The sequence below is a fragment of the Rhinoraja longicauda genome, chromosome 18, assembly GCF_053455715.1.
Source record: "Rhinoraja longicauda isolate Sanriku21f chromosome 18, sRhiLon1.1, whole genome shotgun sequence".
NCBI lineage: Eukaryota > Metazoa > Chordata > Chondrichthyes > Rajiformes > Arhynchobatidae > Rhinoraja > Rhinoraja longicauda.
In genome coordinates, this window is record NC_135970.1 from 77901 (window position 1) to 98529 (window position 20629).

At 54.4% G+C, this 20629-nt stretch overlaps 1 protein-coding gene across 3 annotated transcripts in view; it reads right to left on the minus strand.

Annotated features, from left to right (window-relative positions):
* Positions 1-20629, minus strand: part of LOC144602188 (tripartite motif-containing protein 66-like) — a 255557-nt gene that overhangs the window by 38757 nt on the left and 196171 nt on the right. For 2 of the 3 annotated variants that reach the window (XM_078414925.1, XM_078414924.1), the window contains exons 10-11: positions 2402-2563; positions 186-294 (exon numbers count right to left, since the gene is read on the minus strand). In XM_078414925.1, the coding sequence (XP_078271051.1) occupies positions 186-294; positions 2402-2563 (271 nt within the window). The remainder of the gene's footprint in view (positions 1-185; positions 295-2401; positions 2564-20629) is intronic. The other variant, XM_078414926.1, reaches the window with a different exon arrangement.

Genomic DNA, 20629 nt, shown 5'->3' on the forward strand with positions numbered 1-20629 from the left:
AGGTCCACTGTTTAATTTCTCAGGGGCTAGTGAACAATTGGAATTCTCCGCCTTCAATGACCGTGGAGAATTGGTCATTGTGTTTGTTGTTCAAAACAAAGGTCTGGACATGAAAGGAATCAAGGCATATCACTGGAAAACAGCATTGCGATAGACTAGTGATGATCATGAAGAATACAACTTACTTTCATCATTAACAGAGAGGTTCATTGGTTCTTTGCATCTATGCTCTTTGAAAGGGTCTGATTCAGTTTCCATAGATTCCTTTGGTACTCTAGTGTCACTGCCTTCCGGCTTAAAGAGATAACAAATTAGAAATGATCAGTACTTCTCTACTGATGGTCAACATTAATAATCAAACAAGCTTATTCTATAACTAGCTTATTCTATAACTAATCTAACTGTCCAAAATAGCTCACCAAACAGGCATTGATGCTCCAATGATGTAATTGAGACAAAAATGTACCGAGTGCCACAATTTATCACATTTAAAGCTCATCAATTCTGTCAGGAGGTGCAAGGGATTAAAAATCAAGCTCCATCTTAACCTAACATTCTGACAATTCTTTGCCAGGAGATAGCTTAATAGAGCAGAAAAAACATGCTGTTAAAATGCAACAATGCAATTCCAAAACATTGAATTTCACCTCAAACGAAGATTGCTTGACACCTGATCCCGATCCACAATATCAGACTTACCCCAACAGGTCTTTGCTTCCCCTTCCCTTCTCCTAAACCCTTGATCAAACCTTTCCAACCCACCATACCTCATCAGTCCAAGCTGACTGGATGGAATCTAATTACCCAAATGGAGCTTAGATGTAAGGAGTGCCCGATATTAGCCTGGTCTGTTAGCGGCTTTTGATGGCACATCAGTCCCATTATAAATGATATCCTTCCTATAGCAGGACCATCAGAAGTGTGCACAGCTTCCAAGTTTGGCCTTACCAATGTCATCTGGAGTCCCAACTCCGGCCCTCAATATCCTGACCACCAAAGGCAAGTATGCCTCTTATCCATCCTGTCTTCCCGTATAACTACCTTCATGGATCTGTGCCTGCATCCCAAGGGTCTCTTCGATTTAAACCAGCATCTGCAGTTCTTTCCTCCCCCTAGGGTTTCTGTTCATTAGCATTTACTGTGCAAGTTCTGTCCTGGTTTGATCAATCAAAAAATCCTTTATTGTTAAATCATATGATTTCCCGAGTGACAAATGGTCCTTTTTGTTTTACGTGATCCCTACATTCCATTTGTACCACAAGAGTCGAGTGGCAGGAGTAAACTATCGATCTGACTTTCCTTAACTCAATCTCCATCATTCCCCCCAATGCATGGTTCCAAAATACCATCACTCTGAAATTGAATTCACTGACTAAATGTCCGCATCCTGATGAGGTTGAGAATTAAACGAATGGTACCACTTGAAGTGATGTCTCCTTATTTTGCCCTTATCTACCTAATTTCATGTTGTGAAATTGTGAGCCCTAGCTCTGGCTTCTCTGCCTAGAATTGGAAAGGATTAGCAAACAATAGCCCTTGCTAAATTCAATGATATAATCTTTCATTCCTCTCCACTCTGGTTATAGACCTTATTTTGTGAATAAATACCTTCAATTTGTACCAGCATCTGCAGTTATTTTCTTATATTTCTCGTACCATATTACTGTTACTTACATCTCATATTTCCCAATTTGCATCCTGTTTGATGCTAGAAACATTTAAGAGATTTAAAACAGCATCAACCAAAGATCCAGGCTTTGCTATTTCTTAATTTCATTCAAAACTAGACCAAGTGGACCCATTGGGCCCAAACCTCTCCTGCATGGGTGCAGCACCCTCTCCTCCCCCCTTCCCCTCTCGCCCACCTACCCCCCTCCCACCATCCCCCTCTCTCCCTCTCCCTCCCCCCTCCCACCATCCCCCTCTCTCCTCCCCCTCCCCCTCCTCCTCCCTCCCCCTCTCTCCCTCCCCTCCCCTCCCCCTCCCCTTCCCCTCCCCCACTCCATCCCCCTCAACCCCCCTTATCCACCCTCCACCCCCCTTCCTCCTCCCCTCCCTCCCCCCCTCCCTGGGAGATAGATTTAAACTTTAAAATGTGAATAGCTTAAAAAATATAACAGATTTCAATTAAACTTCTTCCATTAGCACCAAAGGGACGATGGTGAGTAAGGTGGGCCTGAGGTGGACTCGCGCGTGCTATCGTTCAGCAACAAACAAACAAACAAACATGAGTTTTAGTATATAGATGAAATTACTCTACTACCTTCATTCTAGCCCTTTTTAAATAAAACACTTTTTGAAAGATAGGTACCAATTTTTAATGTCATTCTTTTCCAATGTTCACTACAGAAATATGCAATAAAGTTCATTGTAATGTTTCAGCAAGAAAAGTGAATGTAACCTTGTATTTTTTCTTCTTTGGTTCCAGATTTACAGGTTTATTCTCTGGCAGCATGTGGTGAGATCTGGGCACGATTGGCAGTGCAGGCAATTCAATCAATAAAGGCTGCAAAGGTTCCTTGTGCACTGGTAACGTGGATTCAATTTGGCTTGAAATGGAACACTGCAACAAATAAACCATAACAAAAGCAAATAAAACAAGATTTTATGCTGATATCAAATTCCCTGGTAATTCCCAAAAAGAAACCAAATGTAACTAAAATCGGGTTGCAGTTTTTGGAATAAATAAGCAGATTTTATATGTACATTAAGGGAAAATGGATAACCAGTAATCAAAATGAATAACCCTGTAAGTACACGGGATGGGCAAGATCCTCAGAGTATTTTTCTCCTCGGTATTTACAGTGGAGAAAAACATGAAGACTGTGGAATTTGGGGTGGTTAATGAAAATGTCTTGAGTCCAGAACCAGGGGCCACAGTGTTAGAATAAACAGGAGGCCATTTAAAACTGAGGTGAGAAAAAACCTTCACCCAGAGAGTTGTGAATTTGTGGAATTCTCTGCCACAGAGGGCAGTGGAAGTCAAATCACTGGATGGATTTAAGAGTGAGTTAGATAGAGCTCTAGGGGCTAGTGGAATCAAGGGATATGGGGAGAAGGCAGGCACGGGTTATTGATTGGGGCCGATCAGCCATGATCACAATGAATGGCGGTGCTGGCTCGAAGGGCCTCCTATTTTCTATGTTTCTATGTAACATTTTGGGTCGACACCCTTGTTCAGTTTGAAAGTCACGGAAAAGGGACTCAGACCGCACTGGCACCCGCCCACACTGGCACCCGCCCACACTGGCACCCGCCCGCACTGCAACATCCGCCCGCACTGGCACCCGCCCGCACTGGCACCCGCCCACACTGGCACCCGCCCGCACTGGCACCCGCCCGCACTGCAACATCCGCCCGCACTGGCACCCGCCCGCACTGGCACCCGCCTGCACTGGCACCCGCCCGCACTGGCACCCGCCCACAATGGCACCCGCCCGCACAGGCACACGCCCGCACTGGCACTCGCCCGCACAGGCACACGCCCGCACTGGCACCCGCCCGCACAGGCACACACCCGCACTGGCAACCGCCCGCACTGGCACCCGCCCACACTGCAACATCCGCCCACACTGGCACCCGCCCGCACAGGCACACGCCCGCACTGGCACCCGCCCGCACTGGCACCCGCCCGCACTGGCACCCGCCCGCACTGGCACCCGCCCGCACTGGCACCCGCCCGCACAGGCACCCGCCCGCACTGGCACCCGCCCACACTGGCACCCGCCCGCACAGGCACACGCCCGCCCTGGCACCCGCCCGCACTGGCACCCGCCCACACTGGCACCCGCCCACACTGGTACCCGCCCACACTGGCACCCGCCCGCACAGGCACACGCCCGCACTGGCAACCGCCCGCACTGGCACCCGCCCACACTGCAACATCCGCCCGCACTGGCACCCGCCCGCACTGCAACATCCGCCCGCACTGGCACCCGCCCGCACTGGCACCCGCCCGCACTGGCACCCGCCCGCACTGGCACCCGCCCACACTGGCACCCGCCCGCACAGGCACACGCCCGCCCTGGCACCCGCCCGCACTGGCACCCGCCCACACTGGCACCCGCCCACACTGGTACCCGCCCACACTGGCACCCGCCCGCACAGGCACACGCCCGCACTGGCAACCGCCCGCACTGGCACCCGCCCACACTGCAACATCCGCCCGCACTGGCACCCGCCCGCACTGCAACATCCGCCCGCACTGGCACCCGCCCGCACTGGCACCCGCACGCACTGGCACCCGCCCGCACTGGCACCTGCCCGCACTGGCACCCGCCCGCACTGGCACCCGCCCGCACAGGCACACGCCCGCAGTGGCACCCGCCCGCACTGGCACCCGCCCACACTGGCACCCGCCCGCACAGGCACACGCCCGCACTGGCACCCGCCCGCACAGGCACCCGCCCGCAATGGCACCCGCCCGCACTGGCACCCGCCCACACTGCAACATCCGCCCGCACTGGCACCCGCCGCACTGGCACCCGCCCGCACTGCAACACCCGCCCCCACTGGCACCCACCGCACTGGCACCCGCCCACACTGCAACATCCGCCCGCACTGGCACCCGCCGCACTGGCACCCGCCCGCACTGCAACACCCGCCCCCACTGGCACCCACCGCACTGGCACCCGCCCCCACTGCAACACCCGCCCACACTGCAACATCCGCCCGCACTGGCACCCGCCGCACTGGCACCCGCCCGCACTGCAACACCCGCCCCCACTGGCACCCACCGCACTGGCACCCGCACGCACTGCAACACACGTTGCACTTGCACCCGCCCACACTGCAACATCCGCCTGCACTTGCACCCGCACGCACTGGCACCCGCCCGCACTGGCACCCGCCCGCACTGGCACCCGCCCCCACTGCAACACCCGCCCTCACTGGCATCCGCCCGCACTGGCACCCGCCCCCACTGCAACACCCGCCCGCACTGTCAACCGCCCCCACTGGCACCCGCCCGCACTGGCACCTGTCCACACGGACACCTGCCCGCACTGGCACCCGCACGCCCTGGCACCTGCCCGCACGGACACCTGCCCGCACTGGCACCCGCCCACACTGCAACATCCGCCCGCACTGGCACCCGCCCGCACTTGCACCCGCCCACACTGCAACATCTGCCTGCACTGGCACCCGCATGCACTGGCACCCGCACGCACTGTCACCCGCCCCCACTGCAACACCCGCCCGCACTGGCACCCGCCCCCACTGGCGCCCGAACTGTTGCCCGCCCGCACTGGCGCCCGCCCACACTGGCGACCGCCCGCACTTGCACCCGCCCGCACTAGCACCCGCCCACACTGGCACCCGCCCGCACTGCACCACCATCTGGCACTGCAACACCATCCGGCACTGCAACACCCGCCGGCACTGCAACACCATCTGGCACTGCAACACCATCCGGCACTGCAACACCCGCCGGCACTGCAACACCCGCCGGCACTGGCACCCGCCCGCACTGCACCACCATCTGGCACTGCAACACCATCCGGCACTGCAACACCCGCCGGCACTGCAACACCCGCCGGCACTGGCACCCGCCCGCAATGCAACACCCGCCCGCTCTGTGAACCGCCCGCACTGTAACACCCGCCCGCTCTGTCACCTGCCCGCACTGGCACAATAGACAATCGACAATAGGTGCAGGAGTAGTCCATTTGGCCCTTCGAGCCAGCACCACCATTCAATGTGATCATGGCTGATCATTCTCAATCAGTACCCTGTTCCTGCCTTCTCCCCATACCCCCTGACTCCGCTATCCTTAAGAGCTCTATCTAGCTCTCTCTTGAATGCATTCAGAGAATTGGCCTCCACTGCCTTCTGAGGCAGAGAATTCCACAGATTTACAACTCTCTGACTAAAAAGGTTTCCCTTATCTCCGTTCTAAATGGCCTACCCCTTATTCTAAAAATGTGGCCCCTGGTTCTGGACTCCCCCAACATTGGGAACATGTTTCCTGCCTCTAACGTGTCCAACCCCTTAATAAACTTATACGTTTCGATAAGATCTCCTCTCATCCTTCTAAATTCCAGTGTATACAAGCCTAGTCGCTCCAGTCTTTCAACATATGACAGTCCCGCCATTCCAGGAATTCACCTAGTAAACCTACGCTGCACGCCCTCAATAGCAAGAATATTCTTCCTCAAATTTGGAGACCAAAACTGCACAGTACTGCAGGTGCGGTCTCACTCCTCTTTCCTCCTATACTCAGCTCCTCTTGTTATGAAGGCCAACATTCCATTGGATTTCTTCACTGCCTGCTGTACCTGCATGCTTCCTTTCAGTGACTGATGCACTAGGACACCCAGATTTCGTTGTACGTACCACCAAAGTGGATAACCTCACACTTATCCACATTAAACTGCATCTGCCATGCATCCACCCACTCACACAACCTGTCCAAGTCACCCTGCAACCTTATAGCATCTTTCTCACAGTTCACACTACCACCCAGCTTTGTATCATCTGCAAATTTGCTAATGGTACTTTAAATCCCTTCATCCAAGTCATTAATGCATATTGTAAACAGCTGCGGTCCTAGCACCGAGCCTTGCGGTACCCCACTAGTCACTGCCTGCCATTCCTAAAGGGACCCATTTATCCCCACTCTTTGCTTTCTGGCTTCCAACCAATTTTCTATTCATGTAAGTAATACCCCCAATACCATGTGCTCTAATTTTGCCCACTAATCTTCTGTGTGGGACCTTGTCGAAGGCTTTCTGAAAGTCGAGGTACACAACATCCACCGGCTCTCCCCTGTCAATTTTCCAGCCCGCCCGCACTGGCACCAGCCCACACTGCAACACCCGCCTACACTGGCACCCGTCCGCACTGGCACCCACACGCACTGCAACACACGCCCGCACTGCAACACCCACCCGCACTGCAACACCCGCCCGCACTGCAACACCCGCCCGCACTGCAACACCCGCCCGCACTGGCTCCCACACGCACTGCAACACCCGCCCGCACTGCAACACCCGCCCACACTGCAACACCCGCCCGCACTGCAACACCCGCCCGCACTGGCACCCACACGCACTGCAACACCCGCCCGCACGACAACACCCGCCCGCACTGCAACACCCGCCTACACTGGCACCTGCTCGCACTGCAACACCCGCCCGTACTGGCACCCGCCCGCACTGCAACACCCGCCCGTACAGCAACACCCACACGCACTGCAACACCCGCCCGCACTGCAACACCCGCCCGCACTGCAACACCCGCCCGCACTGCAATACCCGCCCGCACTGGCACCCGCCCGCACTGCAACACCCGCCCGCACTGGCACCCACACGCACTGCAACACCCGCCCGCACTGCAACACACGCCCGCACTGCAACACCTGCCCGCACTGCAACACCCGCCCGCACTGCAACACCCGCCCGCACTGGCACCCGCCCGCACTGGCACCCACACGCACTGCAACACCCGCCCGCACTGCAACACCCGTACAGCAACACCCGCCCGCACTGCAACACCCGCCCGCACTGCAACACCCGCCCACACTGGCACCCGCCCGCACTGCAACACCCGCCCGCACTGGCACCCACACGCACTGCAACACCCGCCCGCACTGCAACACACGCCCGCACTGCAACACCCGCCCGCACTGCAACACCCGCCCGCACTGCAACACCCGCCCGCACTGGCTCCCACACGCACTGCAACACCCGCCCGCACTGCAACACCCGCCCGCACTGCAACACCCGCCCGCACTGCAACACCCGCCCGCACTGGCACCCACCCGCACTGCAACACCCGCCCGCACTGCAACACCCGCCCGCACTGCAACACCCGCCCGCACTGGCTCCCACACGCACTGCAACACCCGCCCGCACTGCAACACCCGCCCGCACTGCAACACCCGCCCGCACTGCAACACCCGCCCGCACTGGCACCCACACGCACTGCAACACCCGCCCGCACTACAACACCCGCCCGCACTGCAACACCCGCCTACACTGGCACCTGCTCGCACTGCAACACCCGCCCGTACTGGCACCCGCCCGCACTGCAACACCCGCCCGTACAGCAACACCCACACGCACTGCAACACCCGCCCGCACTGCAACACCCGCCCGCACTGCAACACCCGCCCGCACTGCAATACCCGCCCGCACTGGCACCCGCCCGCACTGCAACACCCGCCCGCACTGGCACCCACACGCACTGCAACACCCGCCCGCACTGCAACACACGCCCGCACTGCAACACCTGCCCGCACTGCAACACCCGCCCGCACTGCAACACCCGCCCGCACTGGCACCCGCCCGCACTGGCACCCACACGCACTGCAACACCCGCCCGCACTGCAACACCCGTACAGCAACACCCGCCCGCACTGCAACACCCGCCCGCACTGCAACACCCGCCCACACTGGCACCCGCCCGCACTGCAACACCCGCCCGCACTGGCACCCACACGCACTGCAACACCCGCCCGCACTGCAACACACGCCCGCACTGCAACACCCGCCCGCACTGCAACACCCGCCCGCACTGCAACACCCGCCCGCACTGGCTCCCACACGCACTGCAACACCCGCCCGCACTGCAACACCCGCCCGCACTGCAACACCCGCCCGCACTGCAACACCCGCCCGCACTGGCACCCACCCGCACTGCAACACCCGCCCGCACTGCAACACCCGCCCGCACTGCAACACCCGCCCGCACTGGCTCCCACACGCACTGCAACACCCGCCCGCACTGCAACACCCGCCCGCACTGCAACACCCGCCCGCACTGCAACACCCGCCCGCACTGGCACCCACACGCACTGCAACACCCGCCTGCACTACAACACCCGCCCGCACTGCAACACCCGCCTACACTGGCACCTGCTCGCACTGCAACACCCGCCCGTACTGGCACCCGCCCGCACTGCAACACCCGCCCGTACAGCAACACCCACACGCACTGCAACACCCGCCCGCACTGCAACACCCGCCCGCACTGCAACACCCGCCCGCACTGCAATACCCGCCCGCACTGGCACCCGCCCGCACTGCAACACCCGCCCGCACTGGCACCCACACGCACTGCAACACCCGCCCGCACTGCAACACACGCCCGCACTGCAACACCTGCCCGCACTGCAACACCCGCCCGCACTGCAACACCCGCCCGCACTGGCACCCGCCCGCACTGGCACCCACACGCACTGCAACACCCGCCCGCACTGCAACACCCGTACAGCAACACCCGCCCGCACTGCAACACCCGCCCGCACTGCAACACCCGCCCACACTGGCACCCGCCCGCACTGCAACACCCGCCCGCACTGGCACCCACACGCACTGCAACACCCGCCCGCACTGCAACACACGCCCGCACTGCAACACCCGCCCGCACTGCAACACCCGCCCGCACTGCAACACCCGCCCGCACTGGCACCCGCCCGCACTGGCACCCACACGCACTGCAACACCCGCCCGCACTGCAACACCCGCCCGCACTGCAACACCCGCCCGTACTGCAACACCCGCCCGCACTGGCACCCACACGCACTGCAACACCCGCCCGCACTGCAACACCCGCCCGTACAGCAACACCCGCCTGCACTGCAACACCCGCCCGCACTGCAACACCCGCCCGCACTGGCACCCGCCCGCACTGCAACACCCGCCCGCACTGCAACACCCGCCCGCACTGGCACCCGCCCGCACTGCAACACCCGCCCGCACTGCAACACCCGCCCGCACTGCAACACCCGCCCGCACTGCAACACCCGCCCGCACTGCAACACCCGCCCGCACTGCAACACCCGCCCGCACTGCAACACCCGCCCGCACTGGCACCCGCCCGCACTGGCACCCACACGCACTGCAACACCCGCCCGCACTGCAACACACGCCCGCACTGCAACACCCGCCCGCACTGCAACACCCGCCCGCACTGCAACACCCGCCCGCACTGGCACCCGCCCGCACTGGCACCCACACGCACTGCAACACCCGCCCGCACTGCAACACCCGCCCGCACTGCAACACCCGCCCGCACTGCAACACCCGCCCGCACTGGCACCCACACGCACTGCAACACCCGCCCGCACTGCAACACCCGCCCGTACAGCAACACCCGCCTGCACTGCAACACCCGCCCGCACTGCAACACCCGCCCGCACTGGCACCCGCCCGCACTGCAACACCCGCCCGCACTGCAACACCCGCCCGCACTGGCACCCGCCCGCACTGCAACACCCGCCCGCACTGCAACACCCGCCCGCACTGCAACACCCGCCCGTACAGCAACACCCGCCCGCACTACAACACCCGCCCGCACTGCAACACCCGCCCGCACTGCAACACCCGCCCGCACTGCAACACCCGCCCGCACTGGCACCCACACGCACTGCAACACCCGCCCGCACTGCAACACCCGCCCGTACAGCAACACCCGCCCGCACTGCAACACCCGCCCGCACTGGCACCCACACGCACTGCAACACCCGCCCGCACTACAACACCCGCCCGCACTGCAACACCCGCCTACACTGGCACCTGCTCGCACTGCAACACCCGCCCGTACTGGCACCCGCCCGCACTGCAACACCCGCCCGTACAGCAACACCGGCCCGTACAGCAACACCCGCCCGCACTGCAACACCCGCCCGCACTGGCACCCGCCCGCACTACAACACCCGCCCGCACTGCAACACCCGCCCGCACTGCAACACCCGCCCGTACAGCAACACCCGCCCGCACTGCAACACCCGCCCGCACTGCAACACCCGCCCGCACTGCAACACCCGCCCGCACTGGCACCCGCCCGCACTGCAACACCCGCCCGCACTGCAACACCCGCCCACACTGCAACACCCGCCCGCACTGCAACACCCGCCCGCACTGCAACACCCGCCCGCACTGGCACCCACACGCACTGCAACACCCGCCCGCACTGCAACACCCGCCCGTACAGCAACACCCGCCCGCACTGCAACACCCGCCCGTACAGCAACACCCGCCCGCACTGCAACACCCGCCCGCACTGGCACCCGCCCGCACTGGCACCCACACGCACTGCAACACCCGCCCGCACTGGCACCCGCCCGCACTGGCACCCGCCCGTACTGCAACACCCGCCCGCACTGCAACACCCGCCCGTACAGCAACACCCGCCCGCACTGCAACACCCGCCCGCACTGCAACACCCGCCCGCACTGCAACACCCGCCCGCACTGGCACCCACACGCACTGCAACACCCGCCTGTACAGCAACACCCGCCCGCACTGCTACACCCGCCCGCACTGCAACACCCGCCCGCACTGCAACACCCGCCCACACTGGCACCCGCCCGCACTACAACACCCGCCCGCACTGGCACCCGCCCGCACTGGCACCCGCCCGCACTGCAACACCCGCCCGCACTACAACACCCGCCCGCACTGGCACCCGCCCGTACAGCAACACCCGCCCGCACTGGCATCTGCCCACACTGGCACCTTCACTGCCACCCCAGCCACCTCCTCCGCAGCTCACAATGGCAGATGCTCGCAGTGCTGGCCATGTCTGGCTCACACTCCCTCCCACTCACACCCACCCCCACTCACACCCACCCCCCACTCACACCCACCCCCCACTCACACCCACCCCCCACTCACACCCACCCCCACTCACACCCACCCCCCACTCACACCCACCCCCCACTCACACCCACCCCCCCACTCACACCCACCTCCCACTCACACCCACCTCCCACTCACACCCACACCCCACTCACACCCACACCCCACTCACACCCACGCCCACTCACACCCACTCATACCGAACCCCACTCACTACCCCCCGACTCACGACCACCTCCACTCACACCCACCCCCACTCACACCCACCCCCACTCACACCCACCCCCACTCACACCCACCCCCACTCACTACTCCTCCACTCACACCCTAACCCTAACCCTCCCACTCACACCCACCCCCACTCACATCCACCCCCACTCACACCCAACCCCCACTCACACCCACCTCCCACTCAACCCCACCCCACTCACACCCACCCCCCACTCACATCCAGCCCCCACTCACACCCAACCCCACTCACTACCCCCTCACTCACACCCTAACCCTAACCCGCCCACTCACACCCACCCCTACTCACACAGTAGTATCTGTATCTATTCCCATCATGATTTTATACACTTCTATAAAATCACCTCTCACCCTCCAGCACTCCAAGGAATAAAGTCGCAGACTGTTCAACTCCACCCTAAACTCAGACCCTTGAGACCTAACAGCATCCTTATAAATCGTCTCTGCACTCTTTAAAGCTTAATGACATCCTTCCTATAGCAAGGTGTCCAAAACTGAACACCATAAATGCAGCCTCAACAACGTCTTGTACAATTGTAAAATAACGTCCCTATTTCCATCCTCGCCATTTCCAACATTACGGACACTGTAATAGGTGAATGTCCAGAGGCCTTTACCCAGAGATGGAGAATGAAGAACACAGGTTTATGGTAAGAGGGAAAAGATTTAATAGGAATCTGAAGGGGTAACCTTTTCACTCTGAGGATGGTGGGCATTTGGATCAGGCTGTCAGAAGAGGTAGTTGAGGGAGGCACTATAACAACAGTGAAGAAGCTTGTCGTTTCAAGTTACATGACTAGGAACAGTTTAGGGCCAAATGGGCAAATGGGACTAGTTTAGATGGGGCATCTTAGTCAGTGTGCATGAGTTGGCCGAACACTATGAAGCTAAGTATAATGGACATGTGATAATTAACATTTCAACAGTATGTTTTCAGGCAAAATCTCACTTCCACACCCACCATCCATAATCACCGCCAATGTAATATTTTAATACATATTTTATTAGGTGGCAAAAGTCAACTTTTTTCCAACAAAGACAGACAAACATTCCCACATTGCCAACATTTAATTGACAGACAATCTCATAGGGGAGGTGGAGAATGAGGGAGCAGTGGAGAAAACATGGGCATAAAAAGCAACTCACAAGAAGCATTTCCATCCATCTAAGCTAAAGCACAATGGCAAAGATGAATACTTCATCTATTAAGACATTATAAATCACAAATTCTTTGTTAATTCTGTGCAACAACAATACTATTTTTCTATTCGTAAACTTTGAAAAGGGAAAGGTGTGAAAGCTGAAATAGGGAAGAGAATACTGAACCAATACTGACAACATCCAAAAGAGAGAAATGCATTTTTGATTATACTTACACAGTGAATCTCCAACATGCTAAAATGTCATTCTTGCCTACTGTGACTGTCCTGTTGTGCTGTTCACAATGTTACATTTCTTTGTTGAAGACAACCATAGTCATTTCCCCACCCCGCCACACCACATTCTACCCAAACAGAGATATTCAGTGAGGATCAAATTCAGATACAGAATTAAACAGATCAAGGCTCCATGGCACATGGGACATTCCACAAAGAGTGCTGAGCTCTTAAAATAATATTTATATTGAGCGCTGTTTCACAGGTGAATTGAACATTTTAAAAAACTCATTAGAAAGAAACAGATGATTTGAGTATAGGAGTAAAGAGGTCCTTCTGCAGTTGTTATTGGGCCCTGGTGAGACCACATCTGTAGTATTGTGTGCAGTTTTGGTCTCCTAATTTGAAGAAGGAATGTCCTTGCTATTCAGGCAGTGCAGCGTAGGTTCATCAGGGTAATCCCCGGGATGGCGGGACTGTCATATGAGGAAAGATTGGAAAGACGGCTTGTATTCACTGGAATTTAGAAGGATGAGAGGGGATCAGATAGAAAGGTATAAAATTATAAAAGGACTAGGCTGGCTAGATGCAGGAAAAATGTTCCCAATGAATGAATGAATGAATGAATACGTTTATTGGCTAAGGAATGTGCCTTGGTGCTCCACTCACAAATGACAACACAAACATACAGTTAACAATTAAGAATAAAGCATAACCACATCAAAACAATAAGGATACAACATTACGGTCTAAACATGTGGGTGAAAATAAACCAGAGCAAAAAAGAGAGAACAGACTAGTTATTGAGTAGAACTATCACTTGTGGAAAAAATGTTGGGGGAGTCCAGAACCAGGGGCCACAGTCCAAGAATAAAGCGGAGGCTATTTAAAACTGAGGTGAGAAGAACTTTTTCACCCGGAGAGTTGTGAATTTGTGGAATTCTCTGCCACAGAAAGCAGTGGAGGCCAATTCACTGGATGAATTTAAAAGAGAGTTAGATGGAGCTCTAGGGGCTAGTGGAATCAAGGGATATGGGGAGAAGGCAGGCACGGGTTACTGATTGTGGATGATCAGCCATGATCACAATGAATGGTCAAATGGCCTCCTCCTGCACCTATTTTCTATGTACAGACCTGAATATTTTGTACATCGTCTGTTGTACAGAATATCCTTCACTGGGCCATCCTCCTTAAACCAGACCTCATCAAAAATTTTGATAACCATGTTCTAACTTAAACCATGACAGCACATTTTCTCCCTGTGCTCATCAATCACAATTTTCATCAGTCAATCATATTCTTAATAATAAGGCTAAATGTCTCATGTTCATAAACCCCATTGATTTACTACTTTAATTGCAACCTCCTCCACCTCTTTGCCCAGAATGTCCCTATAGACTATAATCTAGCCCAGCAAGTCCCTGCCTCTGCACCTTCCACTTGAAGAACAAGTCTGCAAATCGAAGGATGAAGTTCACATGGAATGGAGTTAGATTGGAGCACTGTGACAGCCCAGTCTATCTCGGTGTGACTCTTGATCGATCTCTGACCTACAAAGCACATATCACCAAGCTCTTCTTAGCAAGCTGAACACCTCAAAATGGAGAGCAAATTGTAAAACCATTTGATCAACAGCTCTGGGTCTCTGCTTCTCCACTGCCGAGTCTGCCTGTGCAGTGTGGGAGCGCTCAGCTCATGCAAGGAAGATTGATCCTGTGCTAAACACAAGCTGTCACTGCATCAGTGGATGCATGAAACCTACCAAGACTGACAACATCTCTGGCATTGCACCTCCTGGAATCAGAAGAGCTATAGCCAGTCAAAAAGAACGCCTCAGACAATCAGAGGATGAAAGACACCTCCTACATGACCACCCTTTGCCACCTCAGTGTTTGAAATCATCCAGAAGGCTCAAACTCTGGGAAGAGAGACTAGAGAAATCTCCGGAAGACATTCACATGGCAATTGATCCCTCTGAGGGGGTGGGGGGAGGAGAGAGTGGGGGTGGGGGGGGCTGGGGGAGAGTGAAAGTGAGGGCAGGGGAGGAGGGGAGAGTGGGGGTGGGGAGGAGGGCAGAGTGGGGTGGGGAGGAAAGAGTGGGGGTGGAGGAGAGTGGGGGTGGAGGAGAGTGGGGGTGGGGAGGAGGGGAGAGTGGGGGCAGGGGAGGAGGGGAGAGTGGGGGTGGGGAGGAGGGGAGAGTGGGGGCAGGGGAGGAGGCGAGAGTGGGGGTGGGGGGGCTGGGGGAGAGTGAAAGTGGGGGCAGGGGAGGAGGGGAGAATGGGGGTGGGGAGGAGGGCAGAGTGGGTGTGGAGGAGAGTGGGGGTGGGGAGGAGGGAAGATTGGGGGGTGGGGGGGAGAGTGGGGTGTGGGCAGGGAGCATGGGGGTGGGGGAGTCGAGGGAGGTGGGGGGAGTGGAGGTGTGGGGAGGGAAGTGGGGGGAGGGGGGAATAGGGGAGGAGGGAATGGGGGTGGAAGAAGGGCTGGGGGGAGTGGGGGTGGGGGCAAGGGAGGGGCAAGTGGGGGTGGGGTAGGGGGATGGAGTGGGTTAGTGGGGGGAGGAAGGGGGATAAGGGGGATTGAGTGGAGGAGTTGAGGGTGCTACACCAATGCAGGAGAGGCTTTGGGTCCAGGGCTCACTCAGTGACACCCTCTCCCCTTCCCTGTCCCCCCTCTACGAGGAATGGGCCCCAACGGGTCCACTTGGTCTAGTCTCATTTTTAAAGTAGTGCAGGAGCAGCCCATTAAGCCCCCAGTTCCATTCAACAAACTAATTTTCAATTTTCCTGCCTTTTTCTTAAATTCTAAACCTTGTATGCTACTTGTGCTCTTTGTTTATAAATTCTCGCACAGATGTGGTGCAGATAACCATTTATCACCCACACCTACTTTCCCTTTGCGTGAGTTAGTCACACACAGGCGAGGCTGGATATGGGTCGTAGCACTCCTTTCCTGAAGACACATGGGCTTTTAATGACAATCCAATAGTTTGATGGTCTCCAACAATAATACTAGCTTTCTATTCCTTATTTAAATAGTTTAATTTAAAATCCTTAGTGGTTCCTAGCATGAACACATAGCAATATCCAGGCCTCATATTAATAGCTCCCAACAGAATTACTATCATCACAGTCTTCAACCAACCCTTGGTGACCCTGTCTCATCCTTTTAACTTCCTCTCTCCTGAGCTCGCTGTCTTCTCCAGTGATTGCTTTAGCTTTTATCTTGTTGACAAAAAGAATTGTCCATATCCTAGTTGGGTTGAGATTAATTCGTATCTTATTACACATTATGTAAAATGGCTTGGGATATTTTCCTATCGCAAACATATAGGAACCTGGGAATAATGCAGAATTCAATGGGATACAAGTTCTGAACAGAATGAAAGGCTTGACAAAGTATACATCTAATCTGCAATTGATCTCATCTAAATTTTGGCCCAAAAATTAAATGTGAAATGACACGTTAATTGTTCCAATATTATTGGTTTCATATTTCCAACATCTATTGTTCTGTGTTTCCTCTTCAAAACAGCGATTAACATGTGACATATTCTGCCCTGGAGCTATTAGACAAAGTCAAACAAGGCTGGTAAATCACACATCTGTTTACTACCATTTTTTAAAATGCATCTGTTTCAATGAAAAATTGTGTAATTACTCCTTAATTCAACAGACAAGTTGTTGACGTCATGCACAAATGCACAACAGTTATCAAACTGCCACTTTTGATGAAAAGTTTATCTAAATTTCTCATGATTAAAACCTATCATGTTTCCCACAAAGGAACTAAAAATACACTTTCCACCAACTGAAAAGTTGATGGATTGAGTGAAAGATACACATTTTAGTTCTAACTGTTTCTGCTCTCAGGACATACACAGGATTTTCTCAACAGCAACTTGATGACAATGTATAAAATTATGAACGGAACAGATCGGGTAGATGCACAGCGTCTCTTGCCCAGAGTAGGTGAATCGAGGACCAGCAAACATAGCTTTAAGGTGAAGGGGAAAAGATTTAATAGGAATCTGAGGGGTAACTTTATCACACAAAGGATGGTGTACATGTATGGAACAAGTGCCAGAGGAGGTAGTTGAGGCAGGGATGATCCCAACATTTAGAAAACAGACAGGTACATGGATAGAACAGGTTTGGAGGGATATGGAACAAATGAGGGAAGGTAGGACTAGTGTAGCTGGGACATGTGAGCAAATTGGGCCGAAGGGCCTGTTTCCACACACTGGATCACTTATAACTCTATGATGATTTTCAAATCAGATCAAGCACATATGCAGATGCTACTGAAATACGGCATGGATACAACACTGAGAGTATATTGGCACAGTATTCAGAATAACTTCAGCCTTCCCTAATCAAGAAACACTTTACACTATACACACATTTCTGCAATTGCTTCTCACAGTTCTCAAGCTTTCTTTCTTATGCTCATGATGTCCTTTTCTACTGCAATCTTGCAGTTCGCTATTGCAGAAAGAATTGCCTTTCTTAAATGCAATGTACCGTGACTTTACACCAGATGCACTTACTAAATATTTGTAGAAGATTTACGATTAATACCATGACTAAGAAAGGCCATCACACATACAAATGAACATGTCTACATACACCAGGAATGATGATCTATACACTCTAGATTTTCTCTCAAAGTACATTTGCCTACAAAGATGATCTTTGCCTTCTTTAAGATCATTAAGCCTTCTATCACTGTGACAAAAACTGCTGCTGTTTATGCAGCACCTTTTAATCACAGAAAAACCAACTGCAAGACATTTCAGAGGTCTTTCGGGGGTGGTAAACAAGTAACGGGCAAGGATTTAATGGATATTCAGTATTTTTTAAATTGAAAAGAATATTGTTTACCAAATACAGGTGACCTCCGTTTACCATGGAGAGGAGTTGAATCCCTGGACGATGGGCCTTATTGCGACTTTCACGCAAATCTATGACAACGGCTATACATCACAAATGTGATTTATAAAAACAATTGTGACGTTTGTCTAGATAAGATTTACAAGGATATTGCTAGGACTCAGGGGCATGAGTGCACAAAACAGAGCTTGGGCAGACTAGGACTTTATTGTATGAAGCGACGAGGGGAACAGATTAGGTGAATGCACAGTATTTTTCCTAGGGTAGGAGAATCAAGAACCACAGGTTAAAAGTGAGAGGGGCAAGATTTCATCGCAACAAGAGGCAATTTTTTTACACAGAAGGTGATGGTGGTATGGAATGGGCTGCCAAGGGAGGTAGTTGAGGCAGGTACAACAACTTTAAAAAGACACTTGGTCAGGGACACAATAGGGAAGGTTTAGAGGGATTTGAGCCAGGATGGGGCATATTATGTCGGCATGGACCAGTTGGACCAAAGGACCTGTATGACTCTCTGACTACCTTTTTTAATGTAAATTTTATTCTGTATCTCAAAATTTTGTGGAATAATTTGTGAGTTCTGTAAAGAATTTCTGTAATCTGTACGTTGTGGTGGCCTGTATACTATAACATTTTATTACGTTTGGTGATAAGATTACTAACGTCCATGTGCTCTGCGAGAAAGGGGCACAACCTCAGCCTCAGTCGCACAAATCTAACCGACTGCGCATGGGTTAGTGGAGTTTTCTTTGAGTGTTCAGAGCATCGAGTATAGAAGTTGGGATGTAATGTTGAAATTGTACAGGGCATTGGTGAGGCCAAATCTGGAGTATGGTGTGCAGTTCTGGTCGCCAAATTATAGGAAGGATGTCGACAAAATGGAGAGGGTACAGAGGAGATTTACTAGAATGTTGCCTGGGTTTCAGCACTTAGGCTACAGAGAGAGGTTGAACAGGTTGGGTCTTTATTCTTTGGAGCGTAGAAGGTTGAGGGGGGACTTGATAGAGGTTTTTAAAATTTTGAGAGGGACGGACAGAGTTGACGTGGGTAGGCTTTTCCCTTTGAGAGTGGGGAAGATTCCAACAAGGGGACATAGCTTCAGAATTGAGGGACAAAGGTTTAGGGGTAACGTGAGGGGGAACTTCTTTACTCAGAGGGTTGTGGCTGTATGGAATGGGCTTCCGGTGGAAGTGGTGGAGGCTGGCTCGATTTTATTATTTAAGAGTAAATTGGATAGGTATATGGATAGGAGGGGATTGGAGGGTTATGGTCTGAGTGCAGGTAGATGAGACTAGGTCAGGGAGAATGGTCGGCGTGGACTGATAGGGCCGGACAGGCCTGTTTCCATGCTGTAGTTGTTATATGTTATATGTTATATATGGACACAGGCCCTTCGGTCCACTGAGTTCACATCGATCAGTGATCACCATAGTGCTATCATACACACTAGGGATAAATTACAGAAGCCAACTAACCTACAAACCGCTTGTCTTAGGAATGTGGGGTGAAACCGGAGCACCTGGAGAAAACCCATGTGGTCACAGGAAGAATGTACAAACTCCATACAGACAGAGCGCATCAGTAGTCGGGATCAAACCCGGGTCTCTGGTACTGTAAGGCAGCAACTCTACCGTTGTGCCACTATGCTGACCTGAGTTGTTAAATAAAATGGTGGGTAGACAAATGCTGCTGTGCTCCTGATACATTTACTTGGTACTACCAATCCTGTGAGATCTCAAACCCATGAAGAATCCATAGTTTAGTTTAATTTAGTTTAGAGATACAGCACGAAAACAGTCCCTTTGGCCCACCGAGTCTGCAGCAACCAGTGATCCCAGCACACTAATTCCATCCTACAAACACTAATTATACCAACCCATGTAGCCTTTGGAATGGAGGAGGAGCACCCAGAGGAAGCCCGCACAGATCAGTGGGAGAACATAGGTAAAAGCAGGAAAGGGGTACTGTATTTAGATGATTGGCCATGATCATATTGAAGGGTGACCTACTCCTGCACCTATTTTTCTATGTTTCTATGCTACTATGTTCCATACAAACTCTGTACAGACGGCACCCATAGTCAGAATGGAACCATGGTCTCTGGCGTTGTAAGGCAGCAGCTCCACAGTTGCTCCACTGTGCCGCCTCAACAGCAATCCAACAAGATCCAGGGAGAGGGATCAATGTGATATTAGACCTCTGAATGTAAACAGCCTGGATGTCATTGTCAACACCACCTACACAGGCTAGCCTATGCTGTCACATCCAAGGTCAGAGCCCGCAGCCGATGGATCAGCAGAGGTCGGAGCCACGAGTTGACTGAGCCATGCGGCTGGGGTCTGGGTCTGCGCCACAGAGTCGTCCAGAGAGGACCCGGCAGCGATAGTGGAGAGGTTGGTGCGGCGGCCGATGATGGCACCGACCGCCGGACACATAGAAGTGAGGATGCCGCTGCTGAGTGAAGGAACAAAGGAGGACCCGGCGTGTGGGGGGGGGGGCACCGTGAGGGAGGGGGAGAACAATGGGGACCCGG